The sequence below is a fragment of the Peromyscus maniculatus genome, chromosome 5 (assembly GCF_049852395.1).
Source record: "Peromyscus maniculatus bairdii isolate BWxNUB_F1_BW_parent chromosome 5, HU_Pman_BW_mat_3.1, whole genome shotgun sequence".
NCBI lineage: Eukaryota > Metazoa > Chordata > Mammalia > Rodentia > Cricetidae > Peromyscus > Peromyscus maniculatus.
Genome location: NC_134856.1, coordinates 59,335,996 through 59,363,532, shown reverse-complemented (window position 1 = coordinate 59,363,532; position 27,537 = coordinate 59,335,996). Strand labels below are relative to the sequence as shown.

The following is a 27,537-nucleotide window of genomic DNA, read 5'->3' as shown; positions in this document are numbered from 1 at the left end:
CACCAGTTAGCCGTTAGCGGGCGAGGACTGCTAGTTCGTCGGCACTGCTTCGCCGTGGCCTTTCCTCCAAGGCCAAGAAGGGCCCGGGACCCGATGGGGTTTTCCCTCTGCCCTGTCTAATTTCTAACAAACCCAATCTTATCTTTCCTCCTCCTTTCCATAGGACTACGCGACAGCCCACGAGGACTTTCAGCAGTCCTTGGAGCTGAACAGAAACCAGCCCACAGCCATGCTGTACAAAGGCCTAACTTTCTTTCACAGAGGACTTCTGAAGGTGAAGCTGCGCTGCCCGCGCCTGCGCTGCTGTGCCTGCTTCGCTGGAGGGGTGGGGGGGTGGGGGGGGACTTAGTGGGACTGACCTGATGCACCTCGGAACGTCACAGGTGTCTTAGCTCTGTGTGCGCGCACGTGTATGCGTGCGTGCGTGAGTGCATGCACACTTCACTTGCTGGCTGCTAGAAGCAGGTCTTCCTCTGGAGCAGTGCTGAGCACTTTGGCTTCAGCTCATGGGCCTAGGGGAGCTGTGTGTTGTGGCTTTGGGGAAAATCATAGTGGGTCCCAAGTCTGTGATGTAGAGGTTGGTTCTGACGGTCTGACCCAGGTGAGAAGGACCGGAGACTGATAGACATTTGTAGGTCCCGTTGGGGCTGAGGAGACTTGGCCCAGCTGCTGGGTCCACAGGAGGGGGAGGAGGGGGAGGCTAGGGATCTGGCCAGTGTGACTAGTATGACCATGGACACGGATCCCGAGGCAGTAGGAGGAGTAAGCCACTGTCAACAATCAGACCACTTGACCTGAGGGGAAGTATTTGTGTGGGTTGCTTCCTGCCGAGCGCTCCATTGCATGTCCTTGCATCTCTGTGGGGATCCTGCTGTGCAGCAGGCTGTACCAGTAACCAGGGATCACAAATTTGCCGCCTCCCGTACCTGGGTTATAATGCCACACAAGGCCTCAAAGTATTGGTGGTCCCCTATGACAGGATAATCCAAGCCACTAGATGAGAGATGGGCTGGCCTGAGAGCTACGCACAGCCAGTCGCCTTGTTGGAGAGTGCACTGTGGGATGCAACAGTCCTGTGTAGAGATGGCGGTCTTGAGTCCAGTGTTGAAGCCTGTGAAAAGCTTTGGCAGCACAGGATGGGGAGTGTCTTCAGCAAGCGAACATGCATCTCACCTCACCACATAGTTCTGCCGTGGGGCAGGCAGCCCTGTGCGTCCATTAGCTGCTTGTCCTTAGATCTGCCATCCACGGCCCTGAAATACTCAGGGGGAAAGAGTACAGATTTTGTCCTTGTCGCTCTTGTCTGAATAGCATGACGTAGTGACAATACCTATAGCAGCCACCTTATATTAGCTGTCACAGGCCATTCAGGGGACCCCGAAAGAGCTCAGAGGATGGATGTAAACCCCATGCAGACACTGCACTGTCTTGTCTGAGAACCAGAAACCGTGTGCATTTTAGTGTCTGCAGAGATCCCAGAGCCATCCCTGTCATTCCCAGGAGGGCTGCAGATGTGGTTGGGGATGGCAGATTTGTCTGGGCAGAGGCCTCAAATAACGTTCTCAGTGTTGCGGATGGCACCTGTGTTCAGAAGTAACAGGGACAGCGGATGTCAAGGGCAGAGCACATGGCCTTGGAGGTCAGACTGTGCTCTTGCTTTGAGCCCTGCTAACCACCTGCTGGACATGCAGCTGAGCTCTTTCAGCTCCTTGTACATCCATAAAGTAGGCACAACCTTCTGTCTCCTTTCAAAGCACCCAACAGAGATCGGTGGCATCCCATATGAGAAAAGTCTAACTACAGTTTATTTATCAGGAAAAGTTTAATCTGTTGTATAGATGCTTTTTAAAAACTCCCACCCCACTAAAAACCAAAAGACGAAACAGATTTGCTAGTTCTTTGTATGTTCCTCACATCCCATGTGTAAGTGCCCAGAGTGTTCAAAAGAAAGACTTCTCCTTAGGTGTGGAACTGCCCACAAGGATATAGGCCATAGTGGGCTGTGTCCACCCACTCTCCGAGTCCCTTTCCTTCTTCATCTTTTCTCACAGCCTCTGTATGTGAAAAGGTTCAGGCCACCATGCTGCACTCAGAGGCAATCTCGGGGAGGAGAAAGAGACACATGGAAAATACCATCTAGTACATATTATGAATATTTTGTAAAGGAACGCGTGTAGCCGCCAATGCACGCTGTTTGTTAGACAGAGCTGGCCATCGGTGCAGGGACAGTCTCCTGAGACAGGCTGGAAGAGGAGACTTGATTGGTTCTCTAGATCCCCAAGAACCTGGACAGTGCTCTCATTCTCTGAGCATTCGAAGTCCCTCAGTGTGCGGGTCTTCCCAAGTCACTGGGTCCTCCCTCTCCCCCTGTGCCGAGTCGAGTGCATGGACATTAGGAGGAGACGTGGAGGGCCTCTTTGTGGTGGTTTATCTGTGCTGTCTAAGCAGGTCAGAGGGTTGCACTTAGTCCCTCAAGTCCCACCAGCATCCTCGTGAGGAGCAGACAGCTGTCTGTGTGATTATGGAGCTAAAGAATGACCCCGACCCTCCACAGACACGAAGCAGTGGCCTTGAACTGACAGACCTCAGAGTGGGTCTGTTCAGGCCGGTGGCATTTAGAAAGTAAGGAGGCGACTTGACTTTGTAAGGACCTTTCATGGAAGGACACCAAACATTCTGAAATGTTTTCCTTGTGTCATTTCTTACCGAAAGGGCTTGACTGTGTAGCTCAAGCCCGTCTTTACCTCGTAACCCCGCTGTCTCAGCTTCCGGTAGGCTGATTTCATGTGACCCCCACCATACCTGGCCAGGCACATACACAGCTGTCCAGCGTGGTGGAGAGGGCCCTTGCAACCCGACAGCAAGAGCTTGCCCTCCACTTAGTCCACGTCACAAGGACATGTTAAGCTCTTCACCCTGAGCTGCCTGATGGGAGCAGCCAAGTGGTGACCGCCCAGTGACCAGGGCGGATGGTGGTGATGGAGTGAAGATGGCCGCATCTGCCGAGCCCACGGCTCTGAAGCCGTCCACACGTAGAGGTTGCCTCGTGCGAGCTAGTCTCTTGTTCCCGATGCTGTAAAATCTTGATTCTGCTGTGTCCCTCTTTGGCAGCTGAGGTAGAGAGCTGAGCAGTGTGCTTAGACAGGAACCCTGAAACCAAAGACTCTTAAAAGCTGAAGAGAATCAGACTTTGAAGAACTGTGGCGTCCACGCATGCTGTAAGTGGAGCGGGCAGCAGCTGCCCGCTGGGCATCTCCCCTGGATGTCCACCGACGCTGCAGACTTAACTCGCCCCAGCCCCTCCCTCTCCCTGCCGTCCTCCTGCCTCCTTGTGGTGGCCACTGTACTTGCCCTCCCCCAGACTCTCCAGCCTAGAACGCCCTGCCTCATCTCCCTCACCTCAGCCACCGGATTCCGTCTCTGTTTGCCTTCAGAAATGTCCCTGGATCCGACCCTTCTTTCTTTCCTTGGGGACACTCACCTTGAGCTTTCATTATCTCTTGCCCAGAGGCCCACTGACCCAGCCCGGGGCCTGCTCCTCTGCTCTCCCCCGCACTGCTGCTCTGCACGGTCAGTCCTTCCCCGAGGCCTGGGTGCCCGGGCAGGTACTGGCCAGGTCAGGTACCGGCCAGGTCCCGTCCCTGTCTCTGCACTCACACCTGCGGGTGGGCGCTGTTGTGGTTTCCTCCCTCTCCTGGCTCAGTTATAGCACTGCTCTCTCCTCCCACCACTGTTCAGTCCCGAGAGCGCTGGGCTGTCACTGCCTTCTCTGCGTTCCCAGAGCCTCACTCCTGTCTCTGTTGTAGCTTGTAACGTTTGTGCTAATAACTCCCGTTACACAACTGGCTTTCTATTCTAACTAGACTGAGTGTTCTTAGAGGACGGAGATAATGACTTGCTCGTCTTGTACCCACCCCTCAATTCCTCACACTGGCTCTGGTACATAATAGGCACTCAATATGTGTTTGTTAAATCAAAGTATCGTAAAAGCCCTAAAAGGTTAAGACTGGGCCACTTCGGGAGCCACATTCAGAGTTGAAGGAGCCCTTCACCAGCAGTTCCTCTTCCCTGCCGCGGCTCCTCGACCCAGGCTGCCCCGCCCCCGTCGACACAGAATCTGGATGCAGAGGCCGATGGCTTTCTGAAGTCTTGCAGTTGTACGGTTTGCAAAGCGGCCTTACGCCTGCAAGTTGCTGACTATTGAGTGCCTACCATGTGCAAGGCATGTGACACCAGTAGCTCTCGCCTACCAACATCTAACTGAACAGGTGTGATGGTGTCTAAAGTCGAGTCTTCTTCTTCAAGTTGCAGTGGTTACTTTAGTGCCATTCTGTCCTGTCCTTGGGAACGTGAGAAGTGACTGTATTCTTTTTTTCAATTACAGCAACCGTAATAGCATGTCAAAGTGCAAGGGTAGTGGGTACACATGTGTAGGTTGTCTAGCCTTGACCAGAATGGTGCCCTCTAGTGGCAGTTCTCACATTAGGATTTGGGTGTGAGCAAGTGTGCTCTGGATTCCTCCTGGTGGCCACAGCACTCCGACCTCAGCCCCATGCCAGCTGCTGGGCTGCACAGCCGTGCCCACTGCCCCAGTCCTCAGCCAGCTGCTGGGCTGCACAGCTGTGCCCAGTGCCCAGTCCTCAGCCAGCTGCTGGGCTGCACAGCCGTGCCCACTGCCCAGTCCTCAGCCAGCTGCTGGGCTGCACAGCTGTGCCCAGTGCCCCAGTCTTCAGCCAGCTGCTGGGCTGCACAGCCTTGCCCAGTGCCCCAGTCTTCAGCCAGCTGCTGGGCTGCACAGCCATGCCCAGTTCCCCAGTCCTCAGCCAGCTGCTGGGCTGCACAGCCATGCCCAGTGCCCTAGCCTTGTTCTGTTTTCTTTCACTGTTTCCCTGTAGAATCAAGGAATCCCAACTGCCAACACAAGAGTCTTTTTGGCTTTTTTTATGTGCAATTTATACCTATCTATCTTGTTGATTGAGTTGAAATGCAGCAAGCTGTCATTTTGAATATTCTCACACAGCTGTTGAGTTTCCTTGGTCCATTGGGCTGTTATGGATTGAAGAAATGATGTTCTTATGAAGGTGAAATCATTAGCACTCCAGCGCTACTGAGTTAGACAAGACAACAGCTCTGTCACAGTGGGAAGCCTGAGGCTGTTTTTATAGAAATGCATTTTTTTAAATTTTATTTATTTATTTATTTATTTTTATTTATTTAGTTTTTACTGTTAGAATCACAGCCTCCCAACAGTTTATTGCAAAAACCAGCTTGCCTCATTTTTTGGTCCTATTTAAGATAATTCTGCCAGAGACAGGTGTGGCCTATGTGTAAACCTTTAGTGATGCACGTGGAATTAATGCAAGCGGGCTCATTTTCTGCATACCTTCCACAGGAAGCCATCGAGGCCTTCAAAGAAGCTCTGAAACAGAAAGTTGACTTTATCGATGCATATAAAAGTCTAGGACAGGCCTACAGGTGAGTGACAATGGGCTGAAAGGAGACTAAACCAGGAAAGACACATGCATCTCTCAGAAAAGATGTCCGCTTTGAAGGCATTGCTTTACCTGCTGGCATCTCCTCTGGGATGTGAGGGAGCCCTGTGTCGGGACTTCTGTATGTTACCATATAGAAGTCATGTCAGCTTACACAGCTCTCTGAGGGTCATAGTGGTGTGAGGGCATAAGTCCCTGTAGATGAATGTTGTGCCTGGCATTGGATGGTGCTGGGTGATAAGACACCATCGCCACTTGCCAGGCTATGTGGTGGTGAATTCCTGATCGTGGGAAAGTCAGTCCAGTATAGGAAGCTGTGACCAGGCCCTCACCTCTTGGCTCTGTGCATTGCTTCACTATTAGAGTATTCAACTTTAAAAAGCAACTTCACTTCAATCAGAAAGGCAGGTGACATGGTTGATGTGGGAATGCATGGGCTAGGAGCCCCTGAAACTTGAACTGTGTAGGTGTGCCACTGATGGCTGTCTGGGCTTCCAGTGTCTAGCCTGTAAAGGAGCCATTGTGTCTACAGGGGAAAGGCTGTTAGAGAAATCTCACCCTCATACGGAGGGTGCATTTGGTTTTGGAAATCAGTAACTTAATTTTTCCTAGAGAAGTCCGAAACTGTGAGCATCCTTTAAAACTGTATGTTAGATTCCGGCAATGTTAGATTCCTAGGTGGTGTGAAGACTGTGCAACTGTGTGTGAGGTGTTCAGGGAGCAGGAGACACACCCCTCCCTCGAGACCTCCCAGAACTGAACTCCAGGGCTGGCGTCACTGACCTGCTGCCCATTGCTCATCACAGTTGTTCAATCCTTAGAGAACTTGGCAATTTTGAAGCAGCCACTGAGAGCTTCCAGAAAGCCCTGCTGCTCAACCAGAACCATGTGCAGACCCTGCAGCTCCGAGGGACGATGCTCTACCACCATGGCAGCCTACAGGAGGCCCTGAAGAACTTCAAGGTAAGCCTCTCCAGCAGGCCGAGCTACAGCTGGAGTTCTTGCTGCTGCTTCAGAGAGCTCAGTGGAACTCTGTGAAGGAACCACAAATACCTGCACAAGCCACACACACTAAAAAGAGGAATCTGGACATGGTGTACTCCTTTAATCCCCGCACTTGGGAGGCAGAGGCAGGCAGCTCTTAGTGAGTTCAAGGCCAGCCTGGTGGCCTGGGTAGTGAGACCCTGTCCGGGGGGTTGGGGGTGGAGGTGGGAAGGGGACGGGGAGAGAGGGAGGGACCTTTGCTTTGGCCTCTAGACTAACTTAGAAACCTGTATGTAGTTTGACTCAACCTGGAAGGAGAGCTTTGGGGCTGAAGGAAAAGCTGTCCTAACCCCGGGGACACTAATGCAGCCTTTTGTCCTAAACTGTAGCGTTGCCTGCAACTAGAGCCGTACAATGAAGTATGCCAGTACATGAAAGGACTCAGCCACGTGGCAATGGGCCAGTTTTATGAAGGAATTAAAGCACAGACAAAAGTTATGCTGAACGATCCTCTCCCCGGCCAGAAGGCCAGCCCAGAGTACTTGAGGGTGAAGTATCTCCGAGGTAAGCAGAAGATGGTGGGGGTTTCCACTTCCATGCCCAGCTGTGGGCACCCTGCTGCCTCTGTGAGATGGTGGAGCTGAAGCTGGGCATTCTGTCCCTAGCGTCTCTTGATGCTGGAGGTTGCAGGGCTAGGGGCCTCAATATCTTCCGAGACAGGCCCGATGTTCTTTCTACCTTACCTACAGGTCTTCCAAAACTCCACGGAAGCTTGACCTGAGTAAAAGCACGTTTGTAGTTGGATGTGAGGTTCTTTGTGGGTAGTTTGTCGGGTGCCTCCTCATCTCACTGAAGGACAGGAAAGTACCCTGCGTGGGGTTTTCATTGATGAGAGTTACCTGGCATCTCTGATCCTGCATTCCATTCTATCACAGCTTCTGATATCAGCAAGACACAGTTTGGTGAGAAAAGGAGCAGTTCTTGAACTAGTCACAGACTTGCTTTTTCTCCATATACATCTTTCAGTATACACATACATGTATGTACCTTCCAAAGCAACCCCACATCTTCCCATGTAACACACACTCCTTCATATGTACATAAACATAAATCTTCCTATGTACACACACATCTTCCTTTGCATACACATACACACACATCTTTTATCTATACATGCATCTTTCTGTGTATACACACATCTGTATACACACACACACACACACACACATATTCCTATGTATACACATTAACATACCTTAGTAGACACACACACCTTCCTATGTACACACACCTTTTATGTACTGTTGATGTATCCAACAGTCTTATTAAATAAGAAACACAAAAACAATGAAAAAGAGAAAGCCGAGAGGTCAGAGCTCAGAGCTAAAATCTCACCCTTCCTCCTGTGGTGTCCCAGCTTCCCAAAAGAGAGCTATATCCTGTCTGTTCGTCTTTTTATAGTATTTTGTTCTGCCTTCTCATTGGTTGTAAACCCAAACACGTGACTGCCTCGTCACTGTCTGAATGTACAGCCCCCTAGGTCTTAAAGGCATATGTCTCCAATGCTGGCTGTATCCCTGAACACATAGAGATCTATGGGATTAAAGGCATGTGCCACCACCGCCACACTCTTGCTATGGCTCTAATAGCTCTGACCCCCGGGCAACTTTATTTATTAACATACAATCAAAATCACATTTCAGTACAATTAGATTACCATCACAATGTACAAATATACCTTCCCATGTATATACACACACAAACACTTTTCTGAGTACACACACATCTTCCTATGCACTTAATACACACATCTTCCTACACACACACAACACACACACACACCTTCCTATATACTCATAAACATCTTCCTGTATATACACACATCTTTTTATTCATACACATACCAACACACACACACATCTTCCAGTGTACACAGACACACCTTCTAATGTACATAGACATACACATCTTCCTATGCCTGCTTACACACACACACACACACACACACACACACACACACACACACACGCACGCACGCACATGCCTTCTAGTGTATACATACCTCTTCAAGCACACATGCCCATTGTCTTAGGGTTTCTATTGCTGTGATAAAACACCATGACCAAAAGCAACTTGTGGGAAAGGGTTTATTTGGCTCACATTTAGATGTTAGAGTCCATCACTGAAGGAAGTAAGGGCAGGAACCTGGAGGTAAGAATTGGAGCAGAAGCCATGGAGGGGTACTGCTTACTGGCTTGCTCCTCACAGCTTGCTCAGCCTGCATTCTGATACACCTCAGGACTACCTGCCCAGGGATGGCACCACCTACAGTGGGTTGGACTCTTCCACACCAATCATTAATCAAGAAAATGCCATACAGACTTGCCTGCAGGCTGATGTTCTGGAGGCACTTTCTCAATTAAGATTCCCTCTTCCCAGATAGATCTAGGTTTGTGTCAAGTTAACAAAACCCAGCCAGCACAAACATACATCCTCCAGCGTACACACAGTTTTATCTTCCAGTATATACGCACATTATTTTCCCCCTTTATTCAGGAAGATGTTTTTGTTGTCTGCATAGCCACATATTTTGCCTTTGCTTTCATTAGCCCTTGAGAGCATTATTGTGAAACAGAAAAAAGATGCAGTCCAGGTATATCCTTTTAAGTTAGTACTGGTCATATTAAAATGTAAAAGCATAGGAGAGAAACATCTGCAGGATGGCTCAGTGGGTGAAAACAGTTGCCACCAAGCCTGTCTACCTGGGTTCAACCCCAAGACTCTCATGGTGGAAAGAGAACCGAGTTCCACAGATCGTCCTCAGACCTCCACACACATACTATGGCACACACATGCTTCCCCCAAATAAGTAAAAATGAAAAAATATTTAAAAGAAATGCAAAAACAAGCAGTTAGAGTTAATTTTAATAATATATTTTATTTTATTCAGTGCATCTAAAATTTTTTTTTTTTTTTTTTGGTTTTTCAAGACAGGGTTTCTCTGTGTAGCTTTGCGCCTCTCTCCTGGGACTCACTTGGTAGTCCAGGCTGGCCTCGAACTCACAGAGATCCACCTGGCTCTGCCTCCCGAGTGCTGGGATTAAAGGCGTGCGCCACCACCGCCCGGCCTGCATCTAAAATTTTAATTCAACATATCATTAACAGAAAACTATTCATTAGACTTTTTTCTAATCAATTTTTTTGATCTTTTGAGATAACATCTCACCTTTATCCATGCTGGCCTATAACTAATTGTGTAGCCCAAGATGGCTTAGAACTCATGATGATCCTCCTGTCTCAGCCTTCTAAGTACTCAGATTACATACATAAGCCATCATGACTGACCTCCTTAGAAATGTTATGGTTTAGGACTGGGAAGATGGCTCAGTGGTTAAGAGCACATACTGCTCCTCTAGAGGACTTGAGTTTGGATCCGAGCAACCACATGTGGCAACTCAGAGCCACTTGTACCCAGCTCCAGGGGGATCCAACATCTTTGTTCTCCAGGGGCACCTGCATTCATATGAATAGATCCACATTCAGACATACACACACACACACACACACACACCTTTAAAAATAACCAAATTTTTTTTTTTTTAAATTTACATTCCATGGTTTTTACTCTAAGTCTTGGGCCTCTGCGGTGTATTTTGCAATCATAGGACATCTAGTTTGAATGCTCATCTTTTATTAGCTATACTTGATCAGAATTTGAGCTTCATAGACTGTATAGTTGGAAAAAAATAGATTGATATGTGCACGTTGTCCCAAACATACTGAAGTCTCTGAAGATTGCATCAAGTATCAACAGCCCAGGGCCATCTCTTGGACAGGTTACCCTTCACACCCCTCCTGGCACAGCAGGGCTGGCACAGAGAATGACCCCTGACTGGGCTAGCATACCTGCCATGCTCCTTCCTGCAGGTCTCTAGAGAGAGATGCAGCGGTCAGGCAGGTGGTGGTGAGACTGCACACCCATTTGGTCCCTCAGAGCTGACAGAGCCCCAGGCTCAGTCTGGTACTTCCCTGGGGTTTCAGGCTCTGAAACAGAAAGATGAGCTCTTTGGCTCTCTTCATGGAAAGGTGGTTAAAATGTAGTCAGAGAAGCCCCCAGCAGACTGATGTATACTTGATCCTTGTGCTTCCAGTCAGTGGCAGGCTTCTATAGTCCTGCTACTATGGCAGCCATCTTCCAGAATTCCTACAGTGATGACAATGTGGGTCGAAGCATCTATGTGGTGCCTTGCTCTAACAAGGGCGTCCTCAGCAGTTCCTAGGTTTGGCAGCTCCTTTCCCATCTACAGAATATTCTCGATATCTGCACGCACACCTCGATACCCCCCTGACGGAATATAACATTGACACGGATCTACCAGGCAGCTTCAAGGACCACTGGGCGAAGAACCTGCCTTTTCTCATAGATGGCTACGAAGAGCAGCCAGGCCTGCAGCCTCACATCAAGTAAGTGTTGGGCGGTGTGGCTTCTCAAAGCCCAAACTGGGAGCTCACCCCCCCCCCCATTTATTTAAAGGGATTGAGTCTCAGTGTGTGTTCATTCCAGGCTGGCTTCAAACTCATGATCCCACTGCTTCAGCTGCCTGAGTGCTGCTATTTCTTGATCAGTAAATGACTTCTTGCAGTTTATATGCCACCAGCTATTTCTCTTAGTTTATAAGGTACCTTGAAACTTGCTTACAGATGTTGCTTCTCCTGCTAGCCTGACCTTTCTATACTCATTTTGTGCAGCCTTTGCATGTCAGATACATGGAGGCTCACAGGCAATCTTTAGTAAGCAATGCTTGCTTGTTGCCTAGAAAACAAATTGTTTAGCAGTTTGAAAGTTTCGCCAGGCGTGGTGGTGCACAGTTATAATCCCAGCACTAGGAAGGTGGAGGCGGGGAGCTTAGGAGTCAGGGCCAGCCAAGGAACATAGGTTAAAAATCACACTCCTGGGCAGCTGCCGCTGTAATGGGAAAGTGCAGATGTACTTAAGGGCGGGCAGGCCACAAAGCAGATCAGAGTAGAGAATAATTCCCAAACGTCCAGCAGTGCCTTAAAATTGAAAGATCGCTACATTTTGACGTTTCTGTTTTCTTTAAAAGAAGGAGGGAGGTGAGCATTCATGAGAGAGAAACATCTGGATTGTAGCCCACCAGCCCTGCAGTGGATTAAGGAAACCTTTTAGAAGTTAATGTGACCCCATGTTGGAGGCATTCTAGGACCTCCGCAGACACAGTTGCAAACTCCTATTAGGAAAGCTATACCCATTTGGGTCCCCATAGTCTCCTAAACTAAGACCATGGGAACGACATCCAAACCTCAGGACTCTCCACACCGCATGCGTGAGTCAGTGAAGGAGCAACTGGCAAGCTTGGACCTTGAGGACTTCACCTCCTGAAGTTGCTGAATACAGACAGAAAATAACTAAATAAAATGCTAACAGAAACAATGACTAAGTTGCCAACATGAACAAGAAACAAGAGACTGTCTGATGTGGCCAGGTTGGTTTTAAAATAAATGGCAGTTTTAGGGATAGAAGACATTGTCACTGAGCAATGACTTTAATAATGGGCTAAGCAGCAAGACAGGTGGCTGCGGGGAACAGCACAGCTGGAAGGAAGGGGGCAGAAGACAGGAGGAGGGGCACTGAGGGCCTGGCGGAGTAGGCACACCTGGAATCCAAGGGAAATGGATAAGCAGCGGTTTTAAAAGAATTGCAGCCAAGAGTTTTCCAAAGCTAATGAATCACATAAGTCCACAGTTGCATTTTAAAATATTGTTTTGTTTTGTTTTTGTTTTTTGAGACAGGGTTTCTCTGTGTGGTCCTGGCTGTCCTGGAACTCACTCTGTACCAGGCTGGCCTCGAACTCATAGAGATCTGCCTGCTTCTGCCTCCTGAGTGCTGGGAGTAAAGGTGTACATCACTACCACCCAGGACATTTTTTAAAATTGAATTTTATTATTTTATGTGTATGGGTGTTTGGGCTGTGTCTTAGTTAGGCTATTATTGCTGTTGTGAAACACCATGACCAAAAACAACTTGGAGAGGAAAGGTTTATTTGACTAATACTTCCACATCACTATTCATCATCGAAAGAAGTCAGGGCAGGAACTCAAGCAGGACAGGAACCTGGAGGCAGGAGCTGATGCAGAGGCCATGAGGAGTGTTACTTACTCACTTGCTCCCCTAGCTTGCTCAGCCTGCTTTCTTATAGAACCCAGGACCACCAGCCCAGGGGTGGCCTCACCCAAAATTGTCTGGGCCCTCCCTACAGTCCAGTCTTAAGTAGGTGTTTTCTCAATTGGGGCTTCCTCCTCTCAGATGACTTTAGCATGTGTCAAGTTGACATAAAAATATCCAGCACAAAGGGGAAAATAGGAAAATGGGCTGAAATCAGTTCAGATATCTGATAACTGCAATAAATGTCAATGGACTGAGAATCAGTTAAAAGTCATAGTTGAACAAGATTTGACCACTTGTTGGAAGGGGCACTATACACTGTGTATCTGGAAAAGTTTCCAGGACAAATGCTAGCAAGAGGGCCTTGGATCCCACCTGTGATACTTCACCTGCATGAGGTAGTAGCAAATGGTATACATGACTTGCATACGAGATTGCTTCTTTTTTTTTTTTTTTGTTTTGTTTTGTTTTGTTTTGTTTTTCGAGACAGGGTTTCTCTGTAGCTTTGGAGCCTGTTCTGGACTAGCTCTGTAGACCAGGCTGGCCTCAAACTCACAGAGATCCACCTGCCTCTGCCTCCTGAGTGCTGGGATTACAGGCGTGCGCCACCACCACCCGGCTGAGATTGCTGCTTTTAATTGTGTGTGATGAGATGTGAAACTCTGGAGAACTGCTTGGTTCTATGTGTGTCTTGGTTGAGTTCCAGTGGGGGAACTGTGCAGGTGTCTGCTGTAGAGTCCTCATGTCAGTCATGGTGTTTTCTTGCAGGGATGTGCTACATCAGAATTTCGAGGGCTACAAGCCTGAAGTACAGGAGCTGATATGTGTAGCTGACCGCCTGGGCTCACTTATGCAGTATGAAACGCCCGGTTTCCTGCCCAACAAGAGGATACACAGAGGTATTCTCGGGAAATGGAGCAGGGTCTTTAGGCTGTGTTGTCTCTCTCTAGAAGTTGGTATTTATTGTACTTACCCAGCTTTCCGTGTGGCCAGCACAGAAGTGTGTAGACTAGTTCACAGTGCGCTCTGGAGAAAGCTGCCTCCTCCAGCTGGGCTCTGCTCTCCTGCTGCCGTGTAGATGTGGAGCATGGCACTCAAGCTCTCACTGGAAGTTGGGCACCCGATCCAGGGCAGCTGTCTTCTTCCTGCTGGAGTGAGGAGGAACTCGAGGCCCTCCTTGTTTCTGGAGGAAGCAGGGCTGGGTCTGAGTAGGACGTCAGATGCTCCGTCTCGCTGTTTCATTGGTGCTTCTGGTTCTTTATGTGGTCGCCAGGACTTGAGAGAAAAGATGAGAACTGGCCCCTCGGAAAGGGTTCTGGTGAGCTCTGTCTTGGTCTTCCTCTCTCTTAGCCATGGGCTTGGCGGCACTGGAAGTCATGCAGGCTGTCCATCGGACCTGGACGAACTCAAAGGTCCGCATGAACGGGAAGACGAGGTTGATGCAGTGGAGGGACATGTTCGACATTGCCGTCAAGTGGAGAAGGTAACTGGGCCAGGGAGACAGTGGAGAGTGCTCCTAGCAGGCGTGTCTTTCCTCACCAAGAGGTTTGAATCCACACTTTGCTCACAAAATTGGACCCTGTAAGTTAGGGTACTGAGTTCTTTTCTCCTAAAGTGTGCCAGACATCACTGTTACCTTTAATCTCCAGAACACACTCAGCTCTTGCTCATGAAATGGGAGTGAGGGTTGCCAAGTTTCCAAGCCCCTGCGTGAGCACAGTGTTTCAGATGAGGTCTTTGGAGTATCCTTCCTTACCTGTGGCCTGTCCCCTAAGGTGCAGGCTGCCTCTGGATTTCTAGAACTCATATAGCTGCCCAATGTATTAGTTCCTTTTCTCATTGCTAGGACAGAACACCCGAGGGAAAGCAATGTAAGAGGGAAGGGTTAGTTTAAGCTCGGGGCTTCCATCATGGCGGGAAGGTGTGCAGCAGGAATGTGAGGCAGGTGCTCACCATCATCCCGTCAGGAAGCAGAGAAGTGCTCAGTCACTTTCTCCTTACAGAGTATGGGCCCCTAGCCCATGGAACGGTACCAATTACATGTGGGTGGGTCTTCCCCAACAGTTACCCTTCTGTGGAATCACCATTGTGGGTGTGTTTCCTAGGATGATTCTAACGCCCATCAAGTTGACAGTTTAGACCAACCATTACAGCTCATCAGCCTTTGCTGGCTTCGACCTGGTGTGGCCAGACTGTGCATTGGGATGTGCTGGTCTGTGTGCTCTTTTCAGAAGTTGGAGCCAGTAAGAGCTCCTTCCTCACTTTTGCAGAGACCCATCCTTGGTTTATCCTGGAAGCGGTGGGTAAGGTCTCAGCCCTCACGAGCTCTGTTTCACAGGATCGCTGATCCAGACCAGCCTGTACTGTGGCTGGATCAGATGCCAGCTCGAAGTCTCAGCAGAGGTTTCAACAACCATATCAACTTAATCAGGTGGGAACCTTTTGTGCCTTGTCCTTGTTGCATAGGAGGGCAGCAGCATGAGATGCACCTTGGTGGCCTTGATAGGGACCATGCTCATAGTAGTTCTGTACCCCAAGTTCCATAAGTCCCTTCCCACTGACTGCTCCGGCTGCATACAAGCAGTGTATGCCATGCACCTCCACATGTAGAGCATTACTGAAGGGTGGGCTCACGAATTATGGACTAGGAATTATGGACATAAGAAGTCATGAAAGAACATAGGAAGTGATCAGATGGAGAAAGCAGTATTTGCCATAGTATCCTCCTGGGTCTGCTCTGTCTGGGGAACCCCAGCTCCACCCTGAGCGCTAAGGGCCAGTCACCGAGGTTGCTCCCCGGTGAGAGTCGGGCAGACTGAGAGCCTCTGTGTTGTCCTGAGCCCTGCAGTTAGGAACCTGGGTGATGCTTGCCTTTCCTTCCTTTGTGGGCTACCTACCCTGAAAACAGGCATGAACACATACTGAAGAGACCCACCTCGGGGATGCTCATGGTGTTTGCCTGCCATTTAGTAAGCATGACTTCAGATAAATTGGCAGATGTGGCACTATGTCATATCTAAAATACTTCCAGCTCCAGAAACCTGGATCCAGAAAGTGTTACTCTGTCTAGCATTTGACATTTAAATTTAGGTTTTAGTGTAAATGTCCTTTTTATACTTATCTTTTTAATTTCTAGAAGTCATGTTTCTTTTCCCTGTATAATTGGTTCCTTTCTGTTTCTCACGGAATGATCTGTGGTGCTTTTAGCTAGATTTGGTCATGGGTTGTAACTGAGGCCACTGTGTATCACCTTGTGTTCTCGCTCATGGTGCTTGAGTCAGAGGCCCGTGTCAGGATTTGATGATGGAGTGCAGGAAAGGGCCACCTGGTGTAGCCAGTGGCCAGGCCTGAACTGTCCCAAGAGAGAGAATGGGCTTGTGTACCCACCCCCTGGTGAACTCAGCCTGGCCAGGAAGCTGTGATCCATCCATTGTTGCTGCCAACCACTGTGCATTCCAGAGAGTCCCAGGGATTGAGACTGGAAAGATAGATAGCCAAAATGGTGAGCCATTCACGGGTGGTGAGCCATTTGGGGATAGTGAGCAGAGAAACAGCAAGAACAGATGTGTACATGTGGAGGGTCATGGTGGCAACAGATGAATGAACAGACTGAGGGGCAGCAGACTGGGAACAAAGGAAAGGGTTTGGGATCTGAGAACACAGATGCAGACCCCTGAGATCCCTGCAGCGTGGGAAGGGAGCTGCAGAGGCTTTGAGACATGGCCGGGACCCCTGCAGTCGCTCAGAGGTGCCTGGTGGAGTAGCTTCAGAGGAATTCATTCAGCCTCCAGCGTAGGCTATGGTTGGCCCCTGTCAGCCCGAGAGTAGCAGGAGAGAAAGTGGGACCTGGAGACTGAAGTACCCTATTGGGGAGAGGAATCCTACTTGAGTCATGACCTTGACGGGAGGATGCAGTGGGAATCGGGGTGGTGTTTCTGGAGCAGTAAGACTCAGACTCAGCTGTTCCTAGACATGAACACCTTTGAGAGAGTTTAAAGGAAGAAAAAACAGAGAGTAGGAATGTGAGGAATGTAATGGTATATAGAGGGAAAGAAGACTGCTAAACAGCAAGGAGAGGCATCATCAGATACGCAGGGTGCCGTACAGAGAGCGGAGAAGGGCATCTTCACCTAAGGTAGTTGCCATCGGGTCTGAACTCCGTTTAAGCTGATCCTGGACCCTTTTGTCCAGGTCAGGCTCCAAGAGCCCAGGCTTCCTGCTGGGGTGGCACTTGCTTCTCCCACAGTGACAGAGCAAGCAGCTTTCTTATACTCTGCCACACTAGTCTCAGCTCTTTGTTTTCAGAATTAACTGATACTTACGTTCCTTTGTAAAATGATGGTTAATTTTTACCATTTCTTACCTTACAGGGGTCAGGTGATTAATATGAGATATCTGGAATATTTTGAGAAAATACTCCATTTTATTAAAGATAGAATTCTTGTTTATCATGGGTAAGCCTTCAATCTTCCCCTTTGCTGTGAAGGATTGATTCCATGCATTTCATGTGTGGTATAAAACTGAGCCACTGGCAGACAGAACAATCTAGATCAGAGGTTTCACGCCTTTTAGTCACTTGCCTGTATCATGACTTCACAGAGTCTCAGGCCTTGGTGGTGCTTTTAGCCTGACACTCAGCACTGTGATATTCCCAATTGCCTACCAAGCTCTCATCTGTTGGGGAGTTGAGTTTTGAATGGTGGAATCCCCAGCTGAGTGGAACGACGCGGAACCACCGCAGGGCGCTTTGGTCTGAGCCACACACACTCCCACTGCAGACTCGGAACAGGACAGTCAAGGTTTTACTAAGAAACTGGGCCTGTACCTGGGGCCAATGTGAAGGCTGCCGGCCATGCCGCATTTCCTCTGCTCACCTCCGTTCTCATCTGCATTTCCGCACCCGCACCTGTATGTGAGGGTGTATGTGAAGGACTGCCGGCCATGCCACGTTTCCTCTGCTCACCTCCGTTCTCATCTCCAACTCCACACCTGTTAGCTAGGATTGACTTTGCTTGTTGCCCAGTTTGGATACTGTTTATCGTCAGTGTCTGGCAGTGGATGTCAAGATCTCTGGGTGCTCAGGTCCCTTCTATTAAATGGTATGACATTTATACAAAACCCACACACGTGCTCCCATATGCTTCAGATCATCTAGACTCCTTATAATACCAACACTTGGCCAGTGCTGTGTTGCTTAGGGGGTTGCCGAGCAGGAGGAAGGTCGGAACAGTTACTCCGGACACAGTTTTCTCACATGTATTGCTGGCCTGGGTAGATGATGCTGTTCTGTCAGTAAGGAGCCCTCGGCTGTGCAGGCCTACAGCATTGAGCTGCTTGTCGTTAGGAACAGTTGTTTAAAATGTAAATGAGACCCACGTGTCATGTTTTTGCATTAATCTCCATTGCCTCCTCCCTTCTGCTTTCCCCCTCTCTTCAAGAGCAAATAATCCAAAGGGCTTGTTGGAAGTCAGAGAAGCCCTGGAAAAGGTACATAAAGTGGAGGACCTTCTTCCAATCATGAAGGTAAGTTTGTCATCAGAATCGCAGTTGGGGATGGAGCAGTGACTTAGTGTTAAGAGCACTGGTTTCTTTTCCCGAGGGACCTGGGTTCAGTTTCCAGCACTCATATGGTGACTCAGAACTGTCTCTAAGTCCAGTTCCAGGGGATCTGACTCCCTCTTCTGACCTCTGCAGCTACCAGGCGTTCAGGGTACACAGACATACGTGCAGACAAAACACACTTACACATAAAATAAGCAAACTAAAAGAAAATATCTCAGGAGGAATTGTATGAGAGAAAACCAGCAACTTAGAAAAAAGAGCATATGTTTTACTATTGTGCTGTTTTAAAATTTATAAAGGATGCCATCTGAAATCCCTACATAAACACATTGTAAGCGATAACCAAAACCAAGCACAATGCTGAACCAGACTCAGCCGGAACTGATTTTCAAGGGAGCAGTTGACTCAGGAAACAAAAGGGACTTGAAAATAGATGCACTCAAACTGAACTTGTGGTCATAATCAAGTGCTCCTCGGTTGCCCTTCCACATGTGGGAACCCAGGACAGCTGTAGTTAGACTGATTCCTGAAAGAAGAGAGAAGTTGAGGAACCCATTTCCCCAGCCTCCTTGGAGAACGTTCACTGGATCGTAGGGCAGGTGGCCAGCAGCTGTAGAAGAGGAGGAGGTGCCTAAGGCAGGGGTGGAGGGTCCATGGTGCATGGCCATGCACCCGCAGTGAGAGCCTGCGCACAGCGGGGGCTGCCCAGAGGGCCCTGAGTAGAGTTGTCTGGATTGCAGAGCTGAGACTGAGCTGTGGCCTTGAAAGTGGGCCATTCCTGTGTGCACCTCCAGCTTCATTTGGTCCCAGAGGTGACTCATTGTGAGTTACGGTAGAAGGCCCATCCCTGTTCCCTAGCACTGTGCAAACCGCAACAGCATGAGTTTTGATGTCTGCCCTAGTTTGAAATGCACTCTGAAAGAACAGAAATGAGACGCACTCTTGACATAGGAAGTCAGAACCAAGAAAAGATGCCAGTCCAACTGAAAGTTCTCACACACAGAGAGAGACAGAGAGAGAGAAAGGGGGGGGGGAGAGGGAGGAGAGAGAGAGAGAGGGCGCTAAGGAGGAAATCCTTAGCTGTGACAAGTCTCAGTGTGACATAGGTGATGACAGATTGGTTGAAGGAAGGATCTCAGATGGCCTTTGAAGTCCACCTGTGCTGCACTAACCTTCAGTATCATGGCAGTTCCTCCCATGACTGAGGCTGGCAGGACACTCCATAGAGAAGAACCTGGAACCGCAGTGGGTCAGCTCCTTGGTTGCTTTCCGGTGGAGGTTAGGCACTAAAATCTAGTAAGATAGCAGGTGGAAGACAAAATCTGCTTATACAAATATGGAAAGGAAAGCCATGGGTACTGAGACAAGTCCCACAACACCTAGCCAGAGGGTGGCAGCATCTCCCATGTTGTGCTGTCTGCAGGAGCCTGTCCTTTGGATGGGAGCATCTTCAGCTTCAGACTGGCTTCAGCCAGATTATGGATGTGTTGGTCTACATGTGTGTTTAAAGTGTACAGGAAATGTAGCTTGCCACTTCCTCTGAACAGCCTGGAGTGCCGCTGGAAGACTTAGAGATCGTGCTCCGGCAAATGGCTTATAGCTGGGGGCTGGCCTTACCCCTCTACTCTGCCACTTCCTAGCCCACTGGCTTGGCCAGGCTTGTTTCCTTTCTTGTGAGTGTGCATTCTTACCTGGTCTTGTCTGTGGTGAGGCTCCAGCTGGCGTATAGTAAGTTTCTGGACTTGTCTTCTGAGATCCAGTCCCTGAAAGAAAGGCGCCTCTTGCCTCTCAGTTCAGCTGGCAGCCTTGGTAGCCTGCTCTGTCCAGCTGCACCCTGCTCTGGGCTCCAGCCAGCCCTCCTGTGGCCAGCTGTTGGAGAAGTCCTCCCGCCAGAGCCCAGAGAAGGCCTTTGTCATTGCCTGTCTTACTCCAGGTCCACCCATCCTAGAAAAACATGGACAGCATCAAGTAGCCAAAGTAAGAAGGCACTCTTCTAAAGTCAAGGCAGAACCTGCTTACTGCCATTTTGGAATGTCACAAATTTTAACTTAACGCCGGCATCTGAAGCTGTGTTCCTAGGAGACACCCTAGGCAGCTCTGAGGAACTCCTAACAACCCGTGGTCCACAAGGTTGGAGTGTATACAGATAAAACTCCCCAGCTGGAGAAGGAATGCTGCGCACCTCTTGGGCCTGCAGCTCTAGGGGAGCTCTTGCAGGAACACAAAGTGCTTTTTCAGGGTCCAGGATTCTGGCATTGCTGCTCTGTTTGCTCAGACTGCGGCCTGCTGAGTTGGGAGGAGAAACAACCCCAGAGCAGCTGCCACAGTGAGCCAGATCTTGGCTGGTAGGGGTACCCTGCAGCTCCCTGCTGGGGTCTTTGCTACTCGGTAGGCTTGTGGGACGTGAGACTGGGGCTCCTGGGGTTTGTGCTGCACCTGAAGAGAGGAGAGGTGTCCTTAGTCACTGTCTGCCAAGAGAGGGAGCATGGTCTTTGAATTTGAATGCCTTAGGACCAAGTCAGGGTCCAAGTCAGGGTCCAGGGCAGATTAGAACTAGATATATCTAGCCTGCAGCCTGTGGGCCGCATGCAGCCCAGGGTTGCTGTCAGTGCGGCCCAACATGTTTGTAGATGACAGTGCCGGGTTGCAGTGTCAGAACTGCAACTAATATAGATTTTTGTTTTCCCTCGAAAGCAGTTTAATACCAAAACGAAGGACGGGTTCACTGTGAACACCAAAGTTCCCAGCCTCAAAGATCAAGGGAAGGAATATGACGGCTTCACCATCACTATCACGGGAGACAAGTATGTGTGCTCAAGTGTGATGTGGGGCTGGTGGTGGCCAGTGGCGTGTTGTGAAATGAACTGTGTCCGAGCCCTGTGCATACTCACAGTGTACCTCTGGAGCTGCATCTCTCCCGGCCAAGTGCACAGCCCACTGTGTTCCTGCACCAGCCCTGCCTGGGTGCTCAAAGGCTGTGGAGATCTTGTCTAGCAGCAGGAAATCATGATATGTGCAGGTCCAGGGCCACCATGCCAGGATTGCTGATGTGTGTATTGCAAGGGTGGTGTTGTCCTGGTGGAAAGTTTGGAGGCACAGATAACCAAATGAAGGAAGTAGAAGTGAAGCTTTGAAGAGCTGAGGTTGGACTTGTCACTTGTGCCCTCCTCCTCTGCCTTTATTCTCACATCCTCATGTTTTTTCACAGCCACTGACTTAGAAGCATTTTAAAAAGTATTTTTTCTTTGACAGTTTCATACGTGTATATAATGACTTTTAGTCCTTTTCACTCCGTATTACCTGCTCATCCCCCGACTATTCCCACTGAAAGCCTCCTTCCCAACCAGACCCCTTCCTACTTCGTGTTGTGTGTGTGCATGCATGTGTCCCACTGCATTTAATTAGGATAGACAGACATTCAGGCCTCTTCTCCCATGAAATTTTCCGCTTTTCCCCAAGTCTCCCAAATTATAAATCCTCTTTATTTTGAACTGTTACTCAGCTATGATATGTCTCCAAGCCAGGTCACACCTCCTCCTCCCTCCTGCTCAAGGATCGAAGAACTAAAAGGTTCTGCTGATGACGTCATGATAAATACATGCTGCATGAGTTTATCCTCACAGAGCCACAGTGGTGCTACATGCAAAAGCTTAAACACGATACATGATATGTGTGTGAGCCTCCCACAGGCCCTGCTCCTGATTACTGACAGGGTGGCTGGAAAAGTGGTGGCAGAGCCTGGAGCACACCTGTTTCAGTTGCTCAGCACTCTGGGCAGACACTGCGAGCACACACACACATCACACACACACATCACACACACACATCACACACACATATCACACACTACTTCTCCAGTGTTCTGTTTGGACTGCTGAATCCATGCCTTTGACAGTGCTGCTTATGTTTCAGGGTTGGCAATATCCTGTTTTCTGTGGAAACTCAAACCACAGAAGAGAGGACGCAGCTGTATCACGCCGAAATAGATGCCCTTTATAAAGACTTGACAGCAAAGGGAAAAGTACTGATCCTCTCCTCAGAATTCGGGGTAGGTTTGCCTTGTCTCAGTTTCTATTCCAGGGTGGGGGGCTAGAGAGGGAGAGAAAGAGAGTGTGTGTGTGTGTGTGTGTGTGTGTGTGTGTGTGTGTGTGTGTGTGTGTGTGTGTGTGTGTGTTGCTGAGGCTGGAACCCAGAACTACACACGCACTAGGCAAGTGCTCCACTGCTGAGCTACACCCCAGACCTGCAGTTTCTTTGGTAAATGTTCCACATAGACCCTTCCCCGGTCTTACTGAGGCTGTATATCCTATGCCTGAAATTAAATGTAATTGTCTCAAACTCTTTTCTATATCCCTATGACACAAAAAAAGTCTCTAGGGTTTAAGAAGCACAGTAATGGGGAATGACACACAGTTCGTATTGTTAGCTCTGTGCTGTGTTAGTACAAGTGTAGGGTCAGGAGAGGTTTGCCCAGATCGGCCACAGTGAAAGTGGTCTGTGTCTCACCCTTCTCCCATAGTCTTCCCTGCATTATGGTTGCTGCTTATTGTGAGACCGTTGTCTTGACTGCCACATTGAAGGGATTTAGGAGGCACCTAGGAGGCACCTCTGGCTCTGTCTGTACAGTGTTTCTAGAGAGGTTAATCGAGGAAGGAAGACCCAGCTTGATGTGGGCTTCACCATCCCATGGACTGGGGTCCTGGACTGAATAGAAGGGAGGAAAAAGAAAGTGACCTTGGCACCAGCATGTGCTCTGTCTGCTTCCTGACAGCAGCTATGGTGTGGCCAGCCCCATAATCACGTTTCCAGCAGGTTCTCATTTAAACTAGCTGGTGCATGCTGACTGGCTCCTGGTTGTGGAGAACACAGAGGCTGGGCACTCTTTGGTCTGTGACTTCTCTCCCCGTGTCCGCTGAGACAAGAAGTGGCTCCTTGCAGGAGGAAGACATTCCCCTCACACAGTGGAGGCTAGCGGCTCCCAGAAGCCACTGCACTTCCTTGACATGTAGTCAGCTATTCCATGAGTTTGGGCACCTCGCCTGCACAGTACTAAGCACTGCAGCCTCTAAGTCTCAGTCCTGGAGGGAGGGGACAGCTTGTGAGACTCTTCTGGGGAAGGGACGCACATTCTAGAAAACATATTAAGTATTGTCTCGCAACGTGCATTTTGAAATTGCAAGTCACCATAAAGGAGACTGGTCTTGTGTATTCAAAGGTGGTAGCCTAAGAAACAGCTGGGGAAATGCTGCTGGAGTGACTAGTATAGACACTAGAACGTAACACATGAACAAGTGGCCTTCGGGAGAGGAGGGGAGCCATCCTTTCTCACACAGTGATGGATGTCCCTCACTTAATACAGCACTAGTTTGTGATATGGGCTTTGAGTTCATGAACCTCTCTCTGTCCTTTTTCCTAGGAGGCCGATGCTGTCTGCAACTTAATCTTATCCTTAGTTTATTACTTTTATAATTTAATGCCATTGTCTCGAGGATCTAGGTAAGTGATATCCTATACTATGATGGTTTCAAGTTGAAAACTGTTGCTCCAGCTCTAAAGCACACCATAAATCATAGGAAGCTCCTGTTGTTTCCTCTAAAATCCACCCTCGGGGCTAGAGAGATGGTTCAGAGGTTAAGAGCACTGCTTCTTCTTCCAAAGGTCCTGAGTTCAATTCCCAGCACCCACATGGTGGCTCACAACCATCTGTAATGAGATCTGGTGCCCTCTTCTGACCTGCAGGGATATGTGCAGACAGAACACTGTATACATAACAAATAAATAAATCTTTAAAAAAAAAAATCCACCCTCACCCTCAAATCACATCCTTGTTGGCTAGCCCTGCAGAGACAGAGGTGGGTGGATCTCTGTGAGTTTGAGGCCAGCCTGGTCTACATAACGAGGCCCTGTCTCAAGAAAAAAGAAAGAAAGAAAAATCATATCCTTGACCAGCCATCAAGAGAATTTAATGTAAGTCCAAGAGGAGAGTTGGCTGTGTGTGCTTGTCTCACCAAAGTAGGGAAGGAAGCTGGAAGAAAACTAATGGAAATACGTTTTCCCTCAGATGTTCCTTCTGACAGCATCCCTCAAGGTCCATGTGCTTTTTAAGTAGAAAAGTAGAAAATAAAAACAACAAAGTTCCTCTGTTAACTAAACACTTAAGGTTTTAGTCCAAAGAATTCCTGTGTGTAGGATTTTGTTTCCTGGCGGAAGCCCGTGGGGAGGTCAGTGCGGTGCCCGTAGACCAGGGCTGACTTACTTGTTCTCTCTGGACAGTGTCATTGCCTACTCAGTCATTGTGGGAGCGCTGATGGCCAGTGGTAAAGAAGTGGCTGGGAAGATCCCCAAAGGGAAGGTATGTCGGGCTGGCAGGGGGTGCATGCGTGGCTGCACCGTGTCCTGGGCTTCCGGTTATGGGACCTGTGTGGGTTAGACCTCACACAGCGCCTGCCTTCACTTCATCCCATCTTGGTTCTCTTCTCTCGCAGTTAGTTGACTTTGAAGCCATGACAGCCCCTGGCTCAGAGGCCTTCAGCAAAATAGCAAAAAGCTGGATGAACTTGAAAAGGTAACCGTGGTTGTGCTTGGTGCGGCCTTGCTGGGGAAGGGAGGAGGGGCAGAAGCCTGTGTGTGCTCGGTTTTTTATAGGTCAGAGCTTATTGTCATTCAGGACGCTGTTCTAAAGTGAGGGATTCTGCTGCAGGGAAGAGTGAGCGATGATGGGCTGGGGACATAGCTCAGTGGATAAAGCACGCCTTGAGGATCCAAGCTCAGGTCCCCAGGACCCAAATAAAATGCTGGGTAGTTGTGGTAGCTCACTTGGAAATTCAGAACTCCAGAGTGCAGAGATGGGATCCCCAGAACAAGGAAGTTAGCTAGGCTAACCTGTATCTGTGAGCTCTGGGTTCAGTAAGGGTATGTGGAACAAAGTTTACTGTTTTTTTTTTTTTATTTTAAGATTTATTTATTTATTTATTATGTATACAGTGTTCTGCCTTCATGTGTCCCTACATGCCAGAAAAGAGCACCAGACTTCATTACAAGTGATTATAAGCCACCATGTGGTTGCTGGGAATTGAACTCAGGTCCTCTGGAAGAGCAGTCAGTGCTCTTAACTGCTGAGCCATCTCTCTAGCCCTGGCATCTTTTTTGTAGTCAGGTTCTCCTTTTTCTCCATCCATTATCCCAAACTCAGGCCCAGGTCCTGGAGTGGGTTAAAACCATTCATTTCCCATGACCCACATGTAGCACAGGCCTGGTGGCTTGTACTGTCATGGCATTCCAGTTACCAGAAGGTGGCACTTTGTTGCAGCCCAGGCAGGGGCTGTGGGTAACCAGCTCCAGCAGGGGTCCTCTCTGTCCGTCTTGTCACTGTGTGCCAGAGTCCAGCAAGTTGCCTTACAGCTCTCATCTCCAGACATGCTGGGGAGTGTGTACAGGCTTGAGCTCACAATGCTCTAAGGATGAGTAAGACACTGACTTATTTCATGTCTCTTCATGGCTACGTGACAACAGCCATCCTGTCACCTACTGGGCCATTTGAGCTGTCTAAAGCTGAGAAACAGTGTCTGTCACCCACAGAGCTCAGCATGGCCCCTCTGTAGTCTTGTTTTGAGCTTACTCGTTTACACATGGTTTGGTGACGTGCTCACAAGGTGGAAGGTCCTGCTTCCTTTTCTTAGGTAACTTTGGCAAATCTTTCCACAGACCACACAGCCACGTATTGTACAGCCATGGTTCATGGCAAACCTGGTGTGTAATGTTTCTCAGGGCACATGGGAGTTCTGAGCTAAGGATTTTATCTACTGCTGCAGATGGAGGAGGCAGGGCTTAGAGAAGGGACAGCGTCAGGAAGAGGTAACACCAGGTTTGAGATTAGCATCCTCAGAGTCCAGCTCCAGCATGCATGGCGGCCACAGGCAGGGTGTGTGATGTCTGGTCCTGGACACATTTAAGAGGCATTTCTTTTCCCAAAGTCCCAGCTGAGCTTCCAAGCAGCTCCGGATGTGAGGTCACTGCTATGCAAGTGTCTGCCAGACCTTCTGCCTTTCTGGTATTGTCCTTCATGAGAGACTCAGGGGTCTAGAAAGTTCCTTATGTGAATGCATGTACCCAGGCTCTGGCCCTTCCTTTAAGGCAAAGGTAATGGTCACAGTTTCCCTCTGCTTCTCTTCCAGTATCTCCCCTTCCTACAAGACCCTGCCATCAGTGTCAGAGACATTCCCGACTCTGAGGTCCATGATCGAGGTGCTCAACACGGACTCCACTCCGCGGTGTCTCAAGAAACTCTAGCTCCACCAGAGGATTTGTACACACGAAGGGCCAGGCCTCTTGCTTCTTAAGTTATTTTTTAAAACATGGAATTATTATGAAATTAGGTCCTTTATTACTTTTGATACCAATTTTTGATAGGAATTGAATACTTGAAATCATTTTCTTTACTTTTTCTGAACCATAACAGAAATCATGAAAACGGGTTTTGGAGGAGAAAGCTACTTGACCAGGAAGGGAAGTGTGTGTATTAATGGCACCTGTTGGTTTCCATGTGTTAAGGCATACTGCTCCTTCCTTACAACAAAAAATGTTTACTTCAAAAACCAAAAATTAATAATTATTAAGATGAACAAAGCCAGCAACAAGCAGGCCTTGTCTTCACTCGACAGAGGTGTAGATGTTCCTCAGACTTCCTTCCTGTGCACCTTTGTGGGGTGCCTTGCTACTGCCATGCTCCGCCATGTGGGCCCTCCGTCCTCCCAAACCATGGGAGGGCCCCGCACCTGTGGTTCCATGGCTTGTGCAGACGACACAGACAGTATTTGCCAATGTCCCGACACTGAATCACTGAACCATGTTCCTCTTTCTTTTGTTGGAAAAAATAAGCCGAGGTGATTTCTGTAAGTCACCGAGTTTGGGCACTGGATTATGTTGTTTTTATGTGTGAGCTAGTTTTGCTTTTAGGTATAAGAACATTTAGAAAGTGTCTTGTTTTCTCAGACAAGATGAATGCTGCAGTGAGAAGGTCCATTAAACGGTTGCAGTTTGAAACCATGGTCAGTTTTTGTAGTCTTGCTGTTGCCATTGTGGTGTTTTTAACCTTCTATCTTATTGATGTATGGGTTTAGGTGCTAGGGCTGGAACCCAGAGCTTTCACATTCTAGAACACTCAGCTACTCAGCTGCAGCCCTAGTTTCTGCCTTGAGCTTCTTGTAAGAGCAGGACAGTATCAACATTTGTAGCCTGAACTGTGGTGACTCGGTGATCCCTGAGTGAGTGGATCACTGTGGGCCTCTGGAGGAGGCGGCCTGTTTGTCCACCCCC

The 27,537-nt window shown here is 48.8% G+C and overlaps 1 protein-coding gene across 12 annotated transcripts in view; it reads left to right on the top strand.

The window, feature by feature from the left end:
* The window catches only part of Ttc13 (tetratricopeptide repeat domain 13), a 61,125-nt gene extending 33,861 nt beyond the window's left edge, over positions 1-27,264 (top strand). For 5 of the 12 annotated variants that reach the window (XM_076572322.1, XM_015986405.3, XM_006992815.4 and 2 more), the window contains 16 exons: positions 164-274; positions 5,393-5,475; positions 6,314-6,455; positions 6,866-7,040; positions 10,784-10,940; positions 13,429-13,559; positions 14,011-14,143; positions 14,999-15,091; positions 17,031-17,114; positions 18,099-18,183; positions 20,917-21,026; positions 22,135-22,270; positions 23,639-23,718; positions 24,496-24,574; positions 24,708-24,787; positions 26,397-27,264. In XM_076572322.1, the coding sequence (XP_076428437.1) occupies positions 164-274; positions 5,393-5,475; positions 6,314-6,455; positions 6,866-7,040; positions 10,784-10,940; positions 13,429-13,559; positions 14,011-14,143; positions 14,999-15,091; positions 17,031-17,114; positions 18,099-18,183; positions 20,917-21,026; positions 22,135-22,270; positions 23,639-23,718; positions 24,496-24,574; positions 24,708-24,787; positions 26,397-26,511 (1,794 nt within the window). In that variant the 3' untranslated portion in view covers positions 26,512-27,264. The remainder of the gene's footprint in view (positions 1-163; positions 275-5,392; positions 5,476-6,313; positions 6,456-6,865; positions 7,041-10,783; positions 10,941-13,428; positions 13,560-14,010; positions 14,144-14,998; positions 15,092-17,030; positions 17,115-18,098; positions 18,184-20,916; positions 21,027-22,134; positions 22,271-23,638; positions 23,719-24,495; positions 24,575-24,707; positions 24,788-26,396) is intronic. The other 7 variants (XM_015986406.3, XM_042277857.2, XM_015986403.3 and 4 more) reach the window with 3 other exon arrangements.
* Positions 27,265-27,537: the final 273 nt, after the last annotated feature.